This window comes from Salvelinus namaycush, chromosome 1 (genome assembly GCF_016432855.1).
Source record: "Salvelinus namaycush isolate Seneca chromosome 1, SaNama_1.0, whole genome shotgun sequence".
NCBI lineage: Eukaryota > Metazoa > Chordata > Actinopteri > Salmoniformes > Salmonidae > Salvelinus > Salvelinus namaycush.
Window position 1 is genome coordinate 75,608,269 of NC_052307.1, and position 21,389 is coordinate 75,629,657.

Here is a 21,389-nt window from a genome sequence, read left to right on the forward strand (position 1 = left end):
CACGGGACGGTTGAGCTAACGTTGTCTAGTGCGATTAGCATGAGGTTGTTAGTAACAAGAACATTTCCCAGGACATAGACATATCTGATATTGGTAGAAAGCTTAAATTCTTGTTAATCTAACTGCACTGTCCAATTTACAGTAGCTATTACAGTAAAAGAATACCACTCTATTGTTTGAGGAGAGTGCACAGTTATGAACTTGAAAATATATTAATAAACTGATACAAACATTTGAACAGAAATGCAATGGTTCATTGGATCAGTCTAAAACTTTGCACATACACTGCTGCCATCTAGTGGCCCAAATCTAAATTGCGTCTTGGCTGAAATAATACATTATGGCCTTTCTCTTGCATTTCAAAGATGATGGTACAATTATTATTATTTTAAACGCATGTTTTTTTCTTTGTATTATCTTTTACCAGATCTAATATGTTATATTCTTCTATATTCATTTCACATTTCCACAAACTTCAAATTGTTACCTTTCAAATGATATCAAGAATATGCATATCCTTGCTAAAGGTCCTGAGCTGAGTTAGATTTGGGTGTGTAATTTTAGGTGAAAATTGGAAAAAAGTGGCGGATCCTTATTAAAGGGGGACAAGTATCCATATTTCAGAACTGGCAACTGAAACATTTCTTACTCGTTTTCATATTTCTAGGATTAGTCTCAAGTGTGGTCAGGGTGGAAACCTAATTTATTTCCACCAGGGCATTTTGTTTATATTGCTTTAGTGCTATAATTGTAATTCCCTAGGCAACAGAGTTATAGGTCTCTAGTTTAAATCATCAAAACTTATTGGGAGGCCTGTTTAAATTGGAAATATATCTCACCACTGAGTTTCAGGATTTACTCTGTTCTTTATATGAATTTTGGACCTGATTACTTCCTGTAGCTTGGCTAAAGTAGGTATTTTGGGTCTCTTCCATGGCCTCTATGAAGAGAAATCTGAACAGGTCCTGCTAAGTCCAAACCAAGAGACACAGCCATTTACGCTCAGTCTTATTTTCAATCTGTCTCCACTGTCCAAACTATTCTTGGCTGTGAATGCACGAAACAGAGCAAAATATGTTTGAAATGTAAGCCATGTTTTTCCCCCATCGGTTTAACCACAAAATATTACAAAAACCATGGGATCCTAGATTGTGTCGTAAAAGCAAAATACTTTGAGACCTCACTGTTGTTTTACTATGACTTAGAAAATAAATACTTTGGTGTTCATTGTTTTTAATGCAAATTTAACCGTAAGACAAACGGTACAATCCGAAGACAAATGGCTTTGTCTACATTCCAACATTTGGCCTGACTCCCAACAACACTACTGTACTGTAAGTCTTCACCTGTTTGCCTTGCCTTGGATCACCCATGATGTCACCCCATGGACCCGTGTCTAACCTCTGACCCCGTCCTGCTTGTAGGAAAGACGGAGCCCCCACATTAGTAACATTTATATATGTACTCCCACAAGGATACTGTGTTTAACGTGTCGTTGTGTGTGGCCACAGACCCAGTAGGAGGTCGTGTATGAATCATTATGGGTCAGAGTGTGAAAACAAACCTCCCTCCCTGGCTGCTACGATAGCTTGCCGGGTGGAATCCATGATGGATGGCCTTCTCCTCCCTGGCTGCTGGGATGGATTACCGGGTGGAATCCATGATAGATAGCCTTCTTCTCCCTAGTCCTGATGGCTTGACGGGTAGAATCCATGATGGATATCCGTCTCCTCCCCAGTCCTGATGCAGTATATTACCAGTGGTTACTCAGAAGTGTCTTTCTCTCTCCTGACTCCTCCCCTCAGGGCTTAAGGGGTTTGGTGTTAGGGGGTTTGGTGTTAGGGGGTTTGGTGTTAGGGTTTGACCGTTAACCGACCCGAGCCGCTGTGTTGATAGAAAAACCTGCTGTTTGTTCAGGCGCTTGGCTAAGATGACCAGGGTTTACCTTGAGGCCTGAGGCTTTACACTGCAGAACCTAGGGCTAGGATAGCATATCCCATTTGTAGTAGTGCTTAATATGTCTACAGGACATGAAATACAGTCAGTTGGTCAAGCATTTTCTTATTTAAGCTTTTTCCCAGCTCTTTCCAAGTTGTCCAGCTAAAATGAAATCTCTATTTTCTCAAGGCATATTTTTAACTGTGGATTATTTGAAACTTCCTAACCAGGGATGGTGTGGGCTGGAATGGGCGTGGTGGGCGGCAGGGCCGCCTGTCATCCAGCGGGTCCAACATGGAAGAGGACGGAGGAATTTTTGTCAACTCCACCAGCAGCAAGCTCCTGGAGAGAGCCCACGGCATCCTCATGTAAGTGACTCAACATCTTAGTTTAACACCGGTCACCCACCCACCACCAGCACTCCTTAAGTTACTGTCGGGACTGACTGTTTCTGTCTCAAACCTCCTACACCACTCCTTAAGTTACTGTCGGGACTGACTGTTTCTGTCTCAAACCTCCTACACCACTCCTTAAGTTACTGTCAGGTCTGACTGTTTCTGTCTCAAACCTCCTACACCACTCCTTAAGTTACTGTCAGGACTGACTGTTTCTGTCTCAAACCTCCTACACCACTCCTTAAGTTACTGTCAGGTCTGACTGTTTCTGTCTCAAACCTCCTACACCACTCCTTAAGTTACTGTCAGGTCTGACTGTTTCTGTCTCAAACCTCCTACACCACTCCTTAAGTTACTGTCAGGTCTGACTGTTTCTGTCTCAAACCTCCTACACCACTCCTTAAGTTACTGTCAGGACTGACTGTTTCTGTCTCAAACCTCCTACACCACTCCTCTTTAAGCCCTATTTTGGACTGGTAGAAAAGACGCAGTGTAGATATTCTTCTAAGTCCCTAAAACCATCTGCTCTCTTTTACCAGGAGAAACAAAAACTACAAATCAAAGCCCAGTCTTCCAAAGGTAAGCCACCTTGTTAAGCCACCTTGTTAAGCCACCTTGTTAAGCCACCTTGTTAAGCCACCTTGTTAAGCCACCTTGTTAAGCCACCTTGTTAAGCCACCTTGTTAAGCCACCTTGTTAAGCCACCTTGTTAAGCCACCTTGTTAAGCCACCTTGTGTTTAAACCTCTAGTGATGGTACTAGTGCTGACTCATACTGGCTGTGTGTTCTTCTCTGTTACCGCAGCACTTGCTTGACGTCAAGTCCCTAAAGTACCTCAGCAACCTGACGCTGCACGACCGCATCACCAAGTCCCTCCTCCACCTCCACAAGAAGAAGAAACCACCCAGCATCAGTGCTCAGTTCCAGGTCAGTCAGTCCCCCTTAGGCACAGATCTGGGATCAGTGTATCTTTCCCAAATCATGCCCTTAACTACTTAAATCCTGGCGGGCAATGAGGCTGCTGGTTTTTATTATATATTTTCAATTCATGTCCAATTACGCCCATTTAAGACCTAGACAACAAAGTGAGGAGAGTTCCTAACTAATCAGTGACCTTAATTGATCAATCAAGTGCAAGGGAGGAGCGATGACCCGCAGGCCCTCGGACTGGAGTTTGACACCTGTGTATCAGGGGATAAAATACAAAACTGACCTCAGATCAGTGGTTAGGGGTGACGTCACTCTACTCCACTTATCTGGGATGTGTATTGGAAGTGACCAGCTGACAGTATGGATGTTCTCTGGAACTCTGGGTGTTGTCCCATGAGCTGTCTGTTACAACCCCCTCCCTCCCTCTGTCTGTCTGTCCACCCACTGTCAGGTCCCAGCCTGTGACGTCTTTTTATTTTTATCATCCCACCCAAAAGACAACGATGACATCATGTCTGGGTGGGGGAAAAGTACAATTTAATAGACCATAAAAAGCATCTCTTGTCCAGAACATCCCCATGTCTCTGTCACTTTGGAAACTAGTGTGATCCCTGATGATGAATGTTTATCTCAGTTGAGCAGATTTGACCATGTCAAAAAGAAAATAATTCTCCGGCACTTTTGTATACTTTTTAGCCAGTAGTTCTGAAAATACAAGCCAAAAGTGTTCCCAGAAAATTGCGTACTACATCACATATGTGCTACACGTCATTGCTCTCGCCCTGCTGTGTGTTCATCATATGCATCTTGCTAGCTGTCGCTCATATGGCGAGGGGCTGATGCTCATTGGTTGAACTCAAATTGCTGGACTATGTTGGGGGAAATGTAGGGAAAATGGCGCAGCACACCTTCCAGAAAGAACAGTTACTTTCAAACTACGTTTAAAAAAGACTTAGTAGTCGCCAAAGTTCCGGAGCATGTCTTTAATAAAATAAAGGTAAATACTTCGAGAAGCTGGGGACTTCCATATTTAAGACCAGCTGAGTAGGCTGATGAAACAGAAGGGGACGTTGTCAACTCATCTCAGTTATGATCATCCCCTTTAACACAGCCTTAATCATCTCTCCATTCCCTCCCACCATCTTGTCTTTCTTAACTCCTCTGTTGTGTCTTTTCTCATGCCTGGCTGTCTCTATTGCTCCTGGCTCACAGTGGGGGAGGAGGAGTCCCAAATGACTCCCTATTCCCTACATAGTGCACTAGTTTTGACCAGGACCTGGAGAAGGGGGGCATTTGGGACGCAGTATGAGAGTAAAGAGGCGTGACCACCCCCACAACAACAATCCCTTATCCCCCAGCCCTGGCCTGTACTCTAACCCTCTCTGGCTGGCAGGAAGCCTGGGCAGAAGGCTGCGAGTGGTGACATCACTTCCCACATCCTGTTGTGTGGCTGATTGCTTTCATCTTCTGAGCGGAGTGTGGGGAACTGCATTCCTGGCCACCGAAATAGCCACACACACACACACTCTCATACTCACATATATATACACATATACATACACACATATACAGTACCAGTCAAAAGCTTGGACAGACCTAGTCGTTCAATGGTTTTTCTTTATTTTTACTATTTTCTACATTGTAGAATAGTAAGACATCAAAACTATGAAATAACACATATAAAATCATGTAGTAACCAAAAAAGTGTCTCTCGTCCCTCTCCTCACCCCAACAAATCAAAATATATTTGAGATTCTTCAAAGTAGCCACCCTTTGCCTTGATGACAGCTTTGCAAACTCTTGGCATTCTCTCAACCAGCTTCATGAGGTAGTCACCTGGAATGCATTTCAATTAACAGGTGTGCCTTGTTAAAAGTTAATTTGTGGGATTTCTTTCCTTCTTAATGCATTTGAGCCAATCAGTTGTGTTGTGACAAGGTAGAGGGGGTTGACTGGTACTGTACACACACACACACACACACACACACACACACACACACACACACACACACACACACACACACACACACACACACACACACACACACACACAGCTTTGGCACTTATGTCATCAGATGGAACTCACCCTGTCTGTTTCTTGTTGTCCGGAGCTTGATTTATATTATCTTGTTTGATATTGTACATTTAATTATGTACAATATCTCCTCACCTCCTCACCCCAACCCTCCATGCTACAGCAGCTAACGACACACTAGCCTTTTATCCTAGACAGTCTTTTATTATGTGGTTAAAAAGGTTATAAAGATAGGACAACAATTTATTCACACCAGACAAAACCACTCCTCCCTGCTATAAAACCAACCAAACCAATGTGCCGTGTATTATTTTTGTCTGTTTATACGATGTTTTTATATGTTTTTGGTGACGTCAATGCCCTGGTATGTATTCACTAGGATCCAAGCGGAAGCAAACGAAACAGGGAGGGGCCTACCTGAATTTGTCCAATAGAAACGTTTTCCGTTTGGAGTAAACAGGGTTTTTTAAATAAAAGTTTTGGACTAATGATGGCACCCCTGATCTGTCCTACCACAGGCCTCTCTCAATAAGCTGATGGAGACTCTGGGCCAATCAGAGCCCTACTTTGTCAAATGCATCCGTTCCAATGCAGAGAAGCTGCCCCTGCGCTTCAATGATGGCCTGGTGCTCAGGCAGCTACGCTACACGGGTATGCTGGAGACTGTGCGCATCCGCCAGTCAGGCTACAGCATCAAGTACACCTTCCAGGTAAGCGGTTTTATACAGATGCACAGACACGTACACAAACTCTCACACACACACACACACAAACACAAACAAACAAACGTCCTCTCACTGTCAACTGCGTTTATTTTCAGCAAACTTAAATATTTGTATGAACATTACAAGATTCAACAACTGAGACATAAACTGAACAAGTTCCACAGACATGTGACTAACAGAAATTGAATAATGTGTCCCTGAACAAAGGGGGGATCAAAATCAAAAGTAACATTCAGTATCTGGTGTGGCCACCAGCTGCATTAAGTACTGCAGTGCATCTCCTCATGGACTGCACCAGATTTGCCAGTTCTTGCTGTGAGATGTTACACCACTCTTCCACCAAGGCACCTGCAAGTTACCGTACATTTCTGGGGGGAATGGCCCTAGCCCTCACCCTCCGATCCAACAGGTCCCAGACGTGCTCAATGGGATTGAGTTCCGGGCTCTTCGCTGGCCATGGCAGAACACTGACATTCCGGTCTTGCAGGAAATCACGCACAGAACGAGCAGTATGGCTGGTGGCATTGTCATGCTGGAGGGTCATGTCAGGATGAGCCTGCAGGAAGGGTACCACATGAGGGAGGATGATGTCTTCCCTGTAACGCACAGCGTTGAGATTGCCTGCAATGACAACAAGCTCAGTCCGATGATGCTGCCCCAGACCATGACGGACCGTCCACCTCCAAATCGATCCCGCTCCAGAGTACAGGCCTCGGTGTAACGCTCATTCCTTCGACGATAAACGCGAATCCGACCATCACCCCTGGTGAGACAAAACCGCGACTTGTCAGTGAAGAGCACTTTTTGCCAGTCCTGTCTGGTCCAGCAACGGTGGGTTTGTGCCCATAGGCGACTTTGTTGCCGGTGATGTCTGGTGAGGACCTACCTTACAACAGGCCTACAAGCCCTCAGTCAAGCCTCTCTCAGCCTATTGCGGACAGTCAGAGCACTGATAGAGGGATTGTGCGTTCCTTGTGTAACTCGGGCAGTTGTTGTTGCCATCCTGTACCTGTCGCGCAGGTGTGATGTTCAGATGTACCAATCCTGTGCAGGTGTTGTCACACGTGGTCTGCCACTGCGAGGACGATCAGATGTCCGTCCTGTCTCCCTGTAGTGCTGTCTTAGGCGTCTCACAGTACCGACATTGCAATTTATTGCCCTAGCAACATCTGCAGTCCTCACTTCTCCGTGCAGCATGCCTAAGGCACGTTCACGCAGATGAGCAGGGACCCTGGGCATCTTTCTTTTGGTGTTTTTCAGAGTCAGTAGAAAGTCCTCTTTAGTGTCCTAAGTTTTCATAACTGTGACCTTAATTGCCTACCGTCTGTAAGCTGTTAGTGTCTTAACGACCGTTCCACAGGTGCATGTTCATTAATTGTTTATGGTTCATTGAACAAGCATGGGAAACAGTGTTTAAACCCTTTACAATGAAGATCTGTGAAGTTATTTGGATTTTAACGAATTATCTTTGAAAGACAGGGTCCTGAAAAAGGGGCATTTATTTTTTGTTTACACACACACACACACACACACACACACACACACACACACACACACACACACACACACACACACACACACACACACACACATGCACACAACACTCTCATCCCTAATTTACCCCATCTACCAGTCTGTCTCACATCGTAGACATTAGTCAGTGTTAATCTGCCGGTCTTCTCTCCTAGAAGCACTCACATCGTAGACATTAGTCAGTGTTAATCTGCCGGTCTTCTCTCCTAGAAGCACTCACATCGTAGACATTAGTCAGTGTTAATCTGCCGGTCTTCTCTCCTAGAAGCACTCACATCGTAGACATTAGTCAGTGTTAATCTGCCGGTCTTCTCTCCTAGAAGCACTCACATCGTAGACATTAGTCAGTGTTAATCTGCCGGTCTTCTCTCCTGGAAGCACTCACATCGTAGACATTAGTCAGTGTTAATCTGCCTGTCTTCTCTCCTAGAAGCACTCACATCGTAGACATTAGTCAGTTAATCTACCGGTCTTCTCTCCTAGAAGCACTCACATCGTAGACATTAGTCAGTTAATCTGCCAGTCTTCTCTCCAGGAAGCACTCACATCGTAGACATTAGTCAGTGTTAATCTGCCGGTCTTCTCTCCTGGAAGCACTCACATCGTAGACATTAGTCAGTGTTAATCTGCCGGTCTTCTCTCCTGGAAGCACTCACATCGTAGACATTAGTCAGTTAATCTGCCGGTCTTCTCTCCAGGAAGCACTCACATCGTAGACATTAGTCAGTGTTAATCTGCCGGTCTTCTCTCCAGGAAGCACTCACATCGTAGACATTAGTCAGTGTTAATCTGCCGGTCTTCTCTCCTGGAAACATTTCAGTCACTCATTAGCGACCACGTTAACATTTTCCTTCTGTCCAAAGGTGGTGTGGACTCGAGCCCTGATGCAATTTCCTCAGTAACCTCCGAGTCAAGTCCTCTGTTGCTCAGTAACCTCCGAGTCAAGTCCTCTGTTGCTCAGTAACCTCCGAGTCAAGTCCTCTGTTGCTCAGTAACCTTCGAGTCAAGTCCTCTGTTGCTCAGTAACCTTCGAGTCAAGTCCTCTGTTGCTCAGTAACCTTCGAGTCAAGTCCTCTGTTGCTCAGTAACCTTCGAGTCAAGTCCTCTGTTGCTCAGTAACCTTCGAGTCAAGTCCTTTGTTGCTCAGTAACCTCCGAGTCAAGTCCTTTGTTGCTCAGTAACCTCCGAGTCAAGTCCAACATCTGAGTCATTGTTTCCACTTCGTTCTGTGTTTCAGTTGGCTTGGTGATTGGGATCTGTTGTATGCAACTGATCGTGCTATTCATTGTCTGTTGTAAGAAATTAATTGCTTGCGATTTGAAGTGATGGCCATGTTGTCTCGAAGACTTTAAGTTTGATGTTGTTTGTATGATAGTATAGTGGGACTATTAGGACAGTGCTCTTAAGTTGGCATTTGAATATGACTAGTTGGGTACAGTAATGTCACAATAATGTTATAGATTGTCTAGTGTCTAGCTTGTTACTGTACATTTAGCAAATCCTTCAGTTTTATAGTAGCATCACCTTTTATTTTCGTATATTGCTTGTCCTGTAAGGAACCGTTGAACTAGTGTTTACAGCTGTGGCAGCCAAACGTTAGATCACCGGGCAAAACCACGGTGATGGAACGTTTGTAATACACAACCTTGACGGTGAAACGAGAAGGAATGCCCCGCCCGTACGCTCATTAACTTACTCATAACACTAGCCAGTTTTAGCCTCAGCCTGACATTCTCATTTATCTGAATTCCCCTGACATAGTAGAGCTGCGGTCCTCTATGATGATGAAAAATATCGGGAGCGCGTGTCATCTTCTGAAGACTGTCCTGAGATCAGTGTGGAGAACAGGGCCTCTGTAGTCTGTAATGAAACGCTCGGCCCTGTGGGGGTAATTGTAAAAACACAGCATCTGTTTCCCAGTCAGTCAGCCACACCCCTACGGCCTTCACCGGTTTCCCAGACTGCTGACTGTGTTGACATCAGACAACGGGCCTCCATATGGGGGAGTGGGAGGAGGAATATGTTTTTGATGATGATAGTTAGTCTCCTTGTAAATATCACCATGGACTATCCATAAAACCACATGTGCCCCGAACTGGATCTTGTCCTCCGTGTCGCTCCTGTAGAGTGAAGCAAAGAGATGTTCCTTTACAGACTGGCTGGTGATGTCACTTAGAAATGAACAGCGCCAATCCTCAGGGGCTGCAGTGTTTTGTGCTGCCTGCGACAGATTCAGACCAAGGGAGAGAAGGCCAGCTGATCAGTACAGGGCCATAGAGAAGAGTCAACCAGTAGACACCGTGGCCGTTGAGGACCGCCTCCTACATTTATAATAACCGTTTTTTGTGTGTGTTTCTCCTTTTCCCTCTACTTGCCTGGCAGGATTTCGTCCGTCACTTCCGCGTGCTGCTACCCGAGGGCACCAGTGCCACCCAGGAAGGCATCGGACAGTACCTGGGCCAGGTGGACCTTGCACCCAATGGATACCAAGTTGGCAAAACCATGGTACTATTCACCCTACTGCCTGACTACAGTAGATTAAAACCATGGTACTATTCGCCCAGCTGCCTGTCACTATAGTAGATTAAAACCATGGTACTATTCACCCAGCTGCCTGTCACTACAGTAGATTAAAACCATGGTACTATTCACCCAGCTGCCTGTCACTACAGTAGATTAAAACCATGGTACTGTTCACCCTGCTGCCTGTCACTACAGTAGATTAAAACCATGGTACTATTCACCCAGCTGCCTGTCACTACAGTAGATTAAAACCATGGTACTGTTCACCCTGCTGCCTGTCACTATAGTAGATTAAAACCATGGTACTATTCACCCAGCTGCCTGTCACTACAGTAGATTAAAACCATGGTACTATTCACCCAGCTGCCTGTCACTACAGTAGATTAAAACCATGGTACTATTCACCCAGCTGCCTGTCACTACAGTAGATTAAAACCATGGTACTATTCACCCAGCTGCCTGTCACTATAGTAGATTAAAACCATGGTACTATTCACCCAGCTGCCTGTCACTATAGTAGATTAAAACCATGGTACTATTCACCCAGCTGCCTGTCACTACAGTAGATTAAAACCATGGTACTGTTCACCCTGCTGCCTGTCACTACAGTAGATTAAAACCATGGTACTATTCACCCAGCTGCCTGTCACTACAGTAGATTAAAACCATGGTACTGTTCACCCTGCTGCCTGTCACTATAGTAGATTAAAACCATGGTACTATTCACCCAGCTGCCTGTCACTACAGTAGATTAAAACCATGGTACTGTTCACCTTACTGCCTGTCACTATAGTAGATTAAAACCATGGTACTATTCACCCAGCTGCCTGTCACTACAGTAGATTAAAACCATGGTACTATTCACCCAGCTGCCTGTCACTATAGTAGATTAAAACCATGGTACTGTTCACCCTGCTGCCTGTCACTATAGTCGATTAAAACCATGGTACTATTCACCCAGCTGCCTGTCACTACAGTAGATTAAAACCATGGTACTGTTCACCCTGCTGCCTGTCACTATAGTAGATTAAAACCATGGTACTATTCACCCAGCTGCCTGTCACTACAGTAGATTAAAACCATGGTACTATTCACCCAGCTGCCTGTCACTACAGTAGATTAAAACCATGGTACTATTCACCCAGCTGCCTGTCACTACAGTAGATTAAAACCATGGTACTATTCACCCAGCTGCCTGTCACTATAGTAGATTAAAACCATGGTACTATTCACCCAGCTGCCTGTCACTATAGTAGATTAAAACCATGGTACTATTCACCCAGCTGCCTGTCACTACAGTAGATTAAAACCATGGTACTGTTCACCCTGCTGCCTGTCACTACAGTAGATTAAAACCATGGTACTATTCACCCAGCTGCCTGTCACTACAGTAGATTAAAACCATGGTACTGTTCACCCTGCTGCCTGTCACTATAGTAGATTAAAACCATGGTACTATTCACCCAGCTGCCTGTCACTACAGTAGATTAAAACCATGGTACTGTTCACCTTACTGCCTGTCACTATAGTAGATTAAAACCATGGTACTATTCACCCAGCTGCCTGTCACTACAGTAGATTAAAACCATGGTACTGTTCACCCTGCTGCCTGTCACTATAGTAGATTAAAACCATGGTACTATTCACCCAGCTGCCTGTCACTACAGTAGATTAAAACCATGGTACTATTCACCCAGCTGCCTGTCGCTACAGTAGATTAAAACCATGGTACTGTTCACCCTGCTGCCTGTCTCTATAGTAGATTAAAACCATGGTACTATTCACCCAGCTGCCTGTCACTACAGTAGATTAAAACCATGGTACTATTCACCCTGCTGCCTGTCACTATAGTCGATTAAAACCAAGAGGAATGGATAAAATGGGGACTTTTTAGTCAAGGTATCAACAATTGTATCCAATTGTCTTGTTTTCTGTAGTATATTGTACCCCCATGGGGATATGAGGATTTGCCATAAGGCGCTGATCTGTTTTATTTTACAAATTTAGACTAGCCTTACCTATAGAAACGTTTGTGGGCTAATTAACTATTCTACAACAGAACAGACAGGCCTTGCATTGTCCTTATAGCTACAAGAAAAAATGGTCCGTCATGTTTGTCTTCATGAGTGGTAGTTGACATCAGTTTCAGTCTCCACAGGGGTGGTGGAGATTCGGCCCTGCTTTAGGTTATTGAACTTAGTTAAATATAGAAACAGAAAAATATGGAGCAGTGCCATTATATTACCAGCACTGTAGTCTTTCTGGGAGACAGGATGTTATAAAGAACATACCCCAAGTATGGACAGTACCTCTGACACACACACACACACAGACTGATACATGGGTCCAGCACTATTCCTTTGGTTTGATGTCTATAATTAGCAGCCCATAGCTCCCATACCTGAAATTCTTGTTGCTCCTGTGTCTGATCATCCAGGGAGGGGGATTACTTGAACAGTGAGAGTGTGTATATGTATGTGTGTATGATGTGCCACTCATTGTGTCCACTGTCAGGTGTTCCTGCGGGAGGTGGAGCGTCAGCAGCTGCAGGCGTTGCTCCACAGGGAGGTCCTGAACCGTATCGTCACGCTGCAGCGCCGCTTCAGGGCCCTGCTGGAGAGGAAACACTTCATCAGTATGAGACTGGCTGCTACAACCATCCAGGTAACCACCGTTCCCTTCTCATAGCCTCATCACCCAGGGGCAGGGACAGTCTCCTTCTTATAGCCTCATCACCCAGGGGCAGGAACCGTCCCCTTCTTATAGCCTCATCACCCAGGGGCAGGGACAGTCTCCTTCTTATAGCCTCATCACCCAGGGGCAGGAACCGTTCCCTTCTTATAGCCTCATCACCCAGGGGAAGGAACCGTCCCCTTCTTATAGCCTCATCACCCAGGGGCAGGGACAGCCCCCTTCTCATAGCCTCATCACCCAGGGGCAGGGAGAGTCCCCTTCTTATAGCCTCATCACCCAGGGGCAGGGACAGTCCCCTTCTTATAGCCTCATCACCCAGGGAAAATGAGTGGGCACAGGGCACCAACCCTGGTCCTGCTACAGGGGTATACTGGCTTTTGTTTCATTACAGTTGCGTGGTCCTGTTACTGGGGTATGAAGGCTTTTGTTTCATTACAGTTGTATGGTCCTGTTACTGGAGTATGAAGGCTTTTGTTTCATTACAGTTGCATGGTCCTGTTACTGGAGTATGAAGGCTTTTGTTTCATTACAGTTGCATGGTCCTGTTACTGGGGTATGAAGGCTTTTGTTTCATTACAGTTGCATGGTCCTGTTACTGGGGTATGAAGGCTTTTGTTTCATTACAGTTGCATGGTCCTGTTACTGGGGTATGAAGGCTTTTGTTTCATTACAGTTGCATGCAATCAGGGTCTTGGTTAGTTGAATCAGGTGTGTTAGCGCTGGGCTGGTAGAAAGTCTGTACACCCTGTTCTGTGGCTCTCAGCACCGTAGTTGGTGATATTAACTGTGTAAATGATCTATAGTCCATCCAGGCTTGATACGTAGGAGTTTGTTTGTATATGTGATATTTATTTTGTATTTAGTAAATGGATTTAAGTGGGAAATAATGTTATTGAACTGAGGCAGGAATGCTTCTCATCCCAATGTTATGTGTCAGTCCTCATCTGTGAAATCTTGCTCAGCCCGGTTTTGATGGGCCAGCAAGATATTTAATTTGTATGTGTTATGGAGGGATGTTTAGATCCAGAGCTCTTTCAGTAATCCTACAAAATCCCACAATTTATTTTTGTGGAAAATTCTGTGATTTAGCTAAACTATTTCTCTTGACCGTTCCTCAACTTTGTTTTGGATGTCATTCAACTTTCACGATCACAATCTAAGACTCATACCAGATATTTGATCCTAGTAATTATGCAATTGTTGATTCAGTTACGTTACAGTATCCAGCGGGAACCAAACACTAAGTCCTTTCATAAACAGGGACATTGTTGTACTAGAGAAGTTGGCTATGAATGGAAATGGATTTAACACACCTCGAGGATCGGTACTTCAGGGTTTTCAGTGGGCCTGTTTTGCTTTAGATCTTTCAGACCTTGGTGTAAATTATCCAATCATTTATATTGATCAACTAGCACAGTTGGTGAGGTGATTAGTAGAGTGAGGTGTGGTGCCTGGTTGGAATGAAACTTTGAAATGCTTCTAGCACTCCAGGATCAAATAAAAATTAAATAAATGTTTATTGGTCGCGTACACAGTTTGACAGATATTATAGCGGGTGCAGCGAAATGCTTGTGTAACTAGATCCTAACAGTGCAGCGAAATTGGCAAACAAGTACACAAATAATAATAATCAAAAACTAGAAAGAAGAAATCAGGAATGTCAGAGCTAATCCAGTATACACTATCAGTTATCCCAACTAATCCAGTATTCACTATCAGTTATCCCAACTAATCCAGTATACACTATCAGTAATCCAAACTAATCCAGTATACACTATCAGTAATCCAAACTAATCCAGTATACACTATCAGTAATCCAAACTAATCCAGTATACACTATCAGTTATCCAAACTAATCCAGTATACACTATCAGTTATCCCAACTAATCCAGTATACACTATCAGTTATCCCAACTAATCCAGTATACACTATCAGTAATCCCAACTAATCCAGTATACACTATCAGTAATCCCAACTAATCCAGTATACACTATCAGTAATCCCAACTAATCCAGTATACACTATCAGTAATCCAAACTAATCCAGTATACACTATCAGTAATCCAAACTAATCCAGTATACACTATCAGTAATCCAAACTAATCCAGTATACACTATCAGTAATCCAAACTAATCCAGTATACACTATCAGTAATCCAAACTAATCCAGTATACACTATCAGTAATCCAAACTAATCCAGTATACACTATCCGTAATCCAAACTAATCCAGTATACACTATCCGTAATCCAAACTAATCCAGTATACACTATCAGTAATCCAAACTAATCCAGTATACACTATCAGTAATCCAAACTAATCCAGTATACACTATCAGTAATCCCAACTAATCCAGTATACACTATCAGTAATCCAAACTAATCCAGTATACACTATCAGTTATCCCAACTAATCCAGTATACACTATCAGTTATCCCAACTAATCCAGTATACACTATCAGTTATCCAAAAGCAATCTGTGTATTTACACCTAAAATATCTACTTAAGAATATGTACAGTAGTAGATATATTACAGTGAGCTATGTCAGGAATCCAATATATAGATATTCAGTGTGAATAAACAGTATAACAAAATGCAATGTTCAGTAGTAGATATATTAGAAAGAGATATGTGAAGAATACAGTATATGAATACACAGTGTGAAAAACAGTTTAAAAGAAACATAAAACGAAACAAAAAATTAACAAAATGGATCAGGGCATCTACCCTTGCTACCCCCCTTTTAACCCTTTAATGTTTCCCTGTTGAACACTTCTCCCTTCCCTGCTAGGAGAGGGACTCGTATAATATCAGTTTACACTGGAACCGCCTAATTGGTCCTTTGGAAAGAGACTCGGGTGTTTTGGCTTTGTCTGGTTGAAAAGAAAAATAAATGGAATCAATGTGTAGAAGTGTTAATAGCCAGAGACGGAGGGAGAGAGCTAACAAAAGGAAATAAAGCATCTTATGGAGGAGTTGTGATGATGTTCCCAGAGCAGGAGAACGAAAGGTCTGTCAAACAGTTCATGCATTTCTTTTATCTCTGCTGAGCCTGCTTTTGCTCTTTGTGTAGTCATCCAAGTTTGGATAGCTTTGTGTCCTGTTTTGACAACATTTTCCCTGACTATACCAAACATTATTTTATACAGTAGTGCCAAATCCCAGCCCCTCCTAGCCCCCCAGGCCCTCCTAATACCGCTAAGCCCCCCTAACACACCTAGCCTCCTAGCCCCCCAGGCTCTCCTAATACCGCTATGCCCCCCTAACACACCTAGCTTCCTAGCCCCCCAGGCTCTCCTAATACCGCTAAGCGCCCCAGGCTCTCCTAATACCGCTAAGCCCCCCTAACACACCCAGCCCCTCCTAGCCTCTATGCACTTGTGGAAATCTGAGAGGATTGAATAGGTGTAAGCAACATGGTAATAGCTTTGCTTTCTGATTGGCTTGATGGAATTTTTACCTAATCAGATCTCCACAAGTGCATAGGTGGGAGGGGGGGGGGGGGGATTCAGGATTGGACGTTGCTACAGAGGGATGGACTCAAATCCAATAAACATCAAATTCCATCATACTATAAATGCGGTAACATCTCTGATCTCCACAGCTCTGATCTCACCTACAGCGTCGTCCGGGTTTGGCCGGTGTAGGCCGTCATTCTAAATAAGAATTTGTTCTTAACTGACTTGCCTAGTTAAATTTAAAAAAATACTTCCCCTCACACAGAAATGGTGGCGTGCCTACCAGTCCAAGCAGGAGGATGACTACGACCCAAGCATCCAGGAGGGGGCAGCCTTGTGCATCCAGACAGCTTGGCGGGGGTACAAGGAGCGCTGGAGGTTCGGGCTGTGGCGGGAGGCGGCCCTGCTGCTGCAGAGGGAGTGGAGGGCGTTGCTGAAGCGGCGAGAACGGGAGGGGGCGGCACTCGCCATCCAGACAGCCTGGCGCTGCCACATGGCCAGAGAGGCCTACCTGCGACTGCGTAGCACCATGGCGCTGCTACAGGCAGCGGGCAAAGGCTACCTGGCCAGACAAAGGTAAACTAATGTGAAGTGTTGCAGAAAGTTTTAGAGCAGACGTGGTTCTCCACATGACATGAGAGTGAATAGTCTGTTCTACATATTACATATCTATCTGCAGCTGAGCTTGCTTCATTACTGTTTCTGGATGCTTATGAATGATCATGGAAATCAATATGAAATGCCATGGAACATTTGATGAAGGCAGTGTTACCACAGAAGACCATCTGAACTTCCATGCCTCCATAACTTCAACGCATTGATGGAAACATTCTTGCAATGAGATTAGAAATTGCTGCAAAGTTAATTCACTGTACTTATTGGTCATAATTCTATATCCAATCCTCCTCCACGTCCAGTCGTAACTGGTGACGTGCTCGTATTCATGGCCTGCCAGCTAAAAAGTCTCCTGTTCAGATAATGTTGTTACATAAACACCCAGAACAAAGTAGCAACAGTCAGCTGAGCTAGAGGAGGACATTCTCCCATAAGGCTGCCACTTTGAGTTGACACATTCAACAGGAAGAGACTGTGATATGTTTTTAAGTGTCTAGTCTGTCTTGTGTCAAGGAACAAAGAATTAAGACTCAATGAAGGTGTGCTGTTGCCTTGTGATTGGTTTAGCTGTAACCATGCCTCCTTGATTGACAGCTTCGGGCATTTGAAGGAGCAGAGACTGAGGGAGAAAGAGCAGAGGCTGAGGGAGAGAGAGAGTCAACAACAGCAGCAGCTGCTGCAGAATGGACAGATGCGCCTCTCGCCAGAAGAAGACGATCAGCCAGTGAGGATCATGGGCCTGGACCTGAGCACATGGGAGGACCGCTCATACAAGGAGCGGGAAAGGAGCATCCAGAGACTGAACAGCCAGGAGGAGAGGGTAAAAGAGGGACGAGGTGTAGAAATAGGAGGTGAGGGAGGAGTGGCGAGGGCCGCAGAGAGCTCAGGTAGGGCCCAGTCGGAACCACCGCCAGTTTCGTCGACAGCCACTGTGGTGGTGAGAGAGAGGACCAGGACCCTGGACGAACCCTGCCAGAAGACCACCAGGGCCAAGAGGGAGAGCCGGAGGATGAGGGAGCTGGAGCAGGCCAAGTTCAGCCTGGAGCTGCTCAAGGTGCGGGCCACGGGCAGTGGTGGAGCCTCGTCCCCCTCTGAAGAGAGGCGCTGGTCGGCCGAGCTGACCCCCACCACCACCCCGCCTCGCCGCTCCCCCCAGGGACCCGGAACCCCCGACAGCCAGAGCTCCAAGGGCAGCTTCGAGCTACTCAGCATGGATGACGAGATACTCAGGGAGAGGGCACCTTTGGCGGATGAGGAGGAGCTTGGTTCCCCCCTCTCTTCTGAAGTGCAGCTGGAGCAGGCCCCGGATGTCAGCCTCGTGTCGAAGGAGTCTCCCAGGGCTTCTGTGTCCGATGCCGCCTCCCCACCTCCAGACAGTCAGAGTCAGGCTAAGCTAGAACCGGCTGCCGCCTCTCCACCTCCGCCCAAGATAGAGAACTACCTCCCTACCTTTTACGTTCCGTCAACTGATGGCAGCTTGATCATCACCCATCGTCTTAGCGATGACTCCTCGCGACCCCTCGAGGCCGATACCACTAGTACCACCATCGTCACCAAGCCGCTCAAGTCAATCAAACAAAGGCGGGAATCGTCACGGCGACCCGTGGTTGTGGTCATCAGCATGCAGAAGGAAACCCCCCTGGATCAGGAGGAGCTCGGTGGTGCCATCATTCGTCTTCCCCCTGTAGAGGTTCGTGACGGGTCGGCACAAACCGGCGAATCCCCTTCATCGCCACGGCTACCAGTCCCTGCACCTGTTCCACCACTAGATCCCGCCCCAGTCATCCCTATCTCTGCCCCCACCCCTGTCCCGGCTGCCAACCAGTTGGTCCTGGAGAAGCTGGAGCGACTGAACGAGGAAAAGGAGGAGAGGCAGCGGCACCTGCAGCAGCAGAACGAGCGGGAGATGATGGACCAGATCCGGAAGCAGAAGGAGGTTCTGGAGAGACAGCGGCACCACTTCGCCCAGCACGAGAGGGAACTGTTGGAGAAGCAGAGGGGTGAGGCCCTGGTCAGGATCCAGCAGAGCCGGCAGGGAGGGCCCCCCCAAGACAGGAGTGCAACCACAGCTACCTCTACCAGGCCCCTTAGACCCAGCTCCCTTCTCATCGAGAGAGCCCCGGCTCTGGCTCCACCCTCCAGGACCCAGTCTGTGTCCGCTGCCCACGCATACCTCTCTCCTCCTGGGCCGATGGACACCCAGAGTGTCCCCATGCCCCATCCTGAGCCCAACAAGGCCCAGCCCAACAAGGCCCAGCCCAACAAGGCCCAGCCCAACAAGGCCCAGCCCAACCAGGCCCGGCTCCCTCCACCTCCCTCAGCCCCCAAAACAAAGACCAGGGATGGGAGACCCATTGCGGATGGCTGGGCGCCGAATTTGACCCTGGAGTCCAGAGAGGGCGGGGGAGGAGGAGCCAGAGGGAGGGTTCCCAAGAAGGTCCCAGCTAATCAGGGCACCAGCATCAGCATGACTGACATGTCGGAAAACATCTTCTTTGCGCCCAAAGACAGAGTGGCGTTCTCTAAGTGAGTATTGAATCCAGCTATGGAGTTATCATGTACTGTAAGTGCCTTTACCACCCAACTAGACATGGAGTTATCATGTACTGTAGGTACCTTTACCACCCGACTAGACATGGAGTTATCATGTACTGTAGGTACCTTTACCACCCGACTAGACATGGAGTTATCATGTACTGTAGGTACCTTTACCACCCGACTAGACATGGAGTTATCATGTACTGTAGGTACCTTTACCACCCGACTAGACATGGAGTTATCATGTATTGTAGGTGCCTTTACCACCCAACTAGACATGGAGTTATCATGTACTGTAGGTACCTTTACCACCCGACTAGACATGGAGTTATCATGTACTGTAGGTACCTTTACCACCCGACTAGACATGGCGTTATCATGTACTGTAGGTACCTTTACCACCCGACTAGACATGGAGTTATCATGTACTGTAGGTACCTTTACCACCCGACTAGACATGGAGTTATCATGTACTGTAGGTACCTTTACCACCCGACTAGACATGGAGTTATCATGTACTGTAGGTACCTTTACCACCCGACTAGACATTGATACACATGGGAGATTATTCCTAAAAACGTATATGTCATACATCATTCTTAACCTCTGAAAAGAAACCAAGAGCCCTAATAGATGCAGAGTTCACATAAAGGTTATAGAAGTTAAAAAAACATCAGAAAAATATGTGTTGCTTGGGAATTAATTGGTTTGGAATAATGATTTACTATTTCACAGAAACTTAAAGGTACAATATGCAGAAATCGCTAATAGTTCGCCTAATTTCAGTTTATGACAAAACAATAACTCTGATTGTAGAGAATCATTGTATCATCTAAACCGCTGTGAAATATATTTTCCATAACCAAAAACATTGTATTTTCAGCTGTTTGAAACTGGTGTACAAAACCAAAAGTAAAAGATGCAAAACGAAAGCATAGAAATAGCGCACATAGCACCGATATACCGCTTCTTAGACTTGCTTTCAATGAGAATGACAGATCTATAATTCACATATCTATGTGAATTTGGTCAGGTCGCTCTAAAAGTTACATATTGCAGCTTTAACCCCCTCTTCATTCCCTGACTCAATGACTATGTGTTTTAGGTTTGACAAGGAGAAGCCTGTCAATCAACTGCCTGTAGCAGTCCCAAAAGTGGGCCCCTCAAGCACCAAGCCCACCATAGGACTGAAAACACAGGAGGTGAGTGAATGGCAGAACCGGTAGCATTTGTCATAATGTTTGTGTGTATTTGCATGTCCATATCAAATAATCAGACTGATAAATAAATATTGTGTGTGTGTTTCTGTATATGTTCTAAGGGTTTGCATGTGTTTACATATGGAGCAGCGTCGTCCAGGTGAGGGGAGGGTTTGGTCGGGGTAGGCCATCATTGTAAAATAAGAATGTTTTCTTAACTGACTTGCCAAGTTAAATAAAGGTTAAATTAAAACATTTAAAAAAATACATATCCTAGAGAGAGAGAGCGTGAGACCGACAGAAGAAAAAGATGGCGACACAGAGAGAAAGTTGCACAGATTGAAAAGGGAAACATCGGGGCATCCAAGACCCTGTCTAGTATCCACAGGTCCTAAAGAGGAAAGCAGCGTTCATTGGCCTGTTTGTGAGTGTGTTTCAACTGTTGTTATATCGTTTTTGGTCAACCAGGTCAGCAGGGCGGGCCACAGAAAGAAAGCCCGCATGGCACGGACACGCTCTGACTTTCTGACCCGCACACCGACCTCCTCGCTGGGGTGCGAGTCGGAGGAGGACGAGTACGACGGAAAGCCCCCCCTCTCCTCCCCTCCCCCCTACGCCACAACCATCCCTAAACAGGAGTCCTTTGAGTGTTTCAGTGACTCAGAGATGGTAAAGAAAACAGACCCATACCTAAACCTCGGCCTACACCCCAATTCAACTAATAGAAGTTCACATTGGGATGGCCATCTTTTCCCCCTGCTGTTAACCCTCTTCAGCACTGGCTGGGTAGACCTGTGCTACCG

At 45.6% G+C, this 21,389-nt stretch overlaps 1 protein-coding gene across 1 annotated transcript in view; it reads left to right on the top strand.

Moving 5' to 3' along the window:
• LOC120052988 (unconventional myosin-IXAa-like) overlaps nt 1–21,389 on the top strand; it is a 65,614-nt gene that overhangs the window by 23,427 nt on the left and 20,798 nt on the right. Inside the window, exons 7-16 of the mRNA XM_039000244.1 lie at nt 2,169–2,306; nt 2,873–2,912; nt 3,138–3,260; nt 5,817–6,008; nt 9,939–10,061; nt 12,594–12,743; nt 16,500–16,810; nt 17,444–19,375; nt 20,493–20,589; nt 21,055–21,255. Of these exons, the coding sequence (XP_038856172.1) occupies nt 2,169–2,306; nt 2,873–2,912; nt 3,138–3,260; nt 5,817–6,008; nt 9,939–10,061; nt 12,594–12,743; nt 16,500–16,810; nt 17,444–19,375; nt 20,493–20,589; nt 21,055–21,255 (3,307 nt within the window). The remainder of the gene's footprint in view (nt 1–2,168; nt 2,307–2,872; nt 2,913–3,137; nt 3,261–5,816; nt 6,009–9,938; nt 10,062–12,593; nt 12,744–16,499; nt 16,811–17,443; nt 19,376–20,492; nt 20,590–21,054; nt 21,256–21,389) is intronic.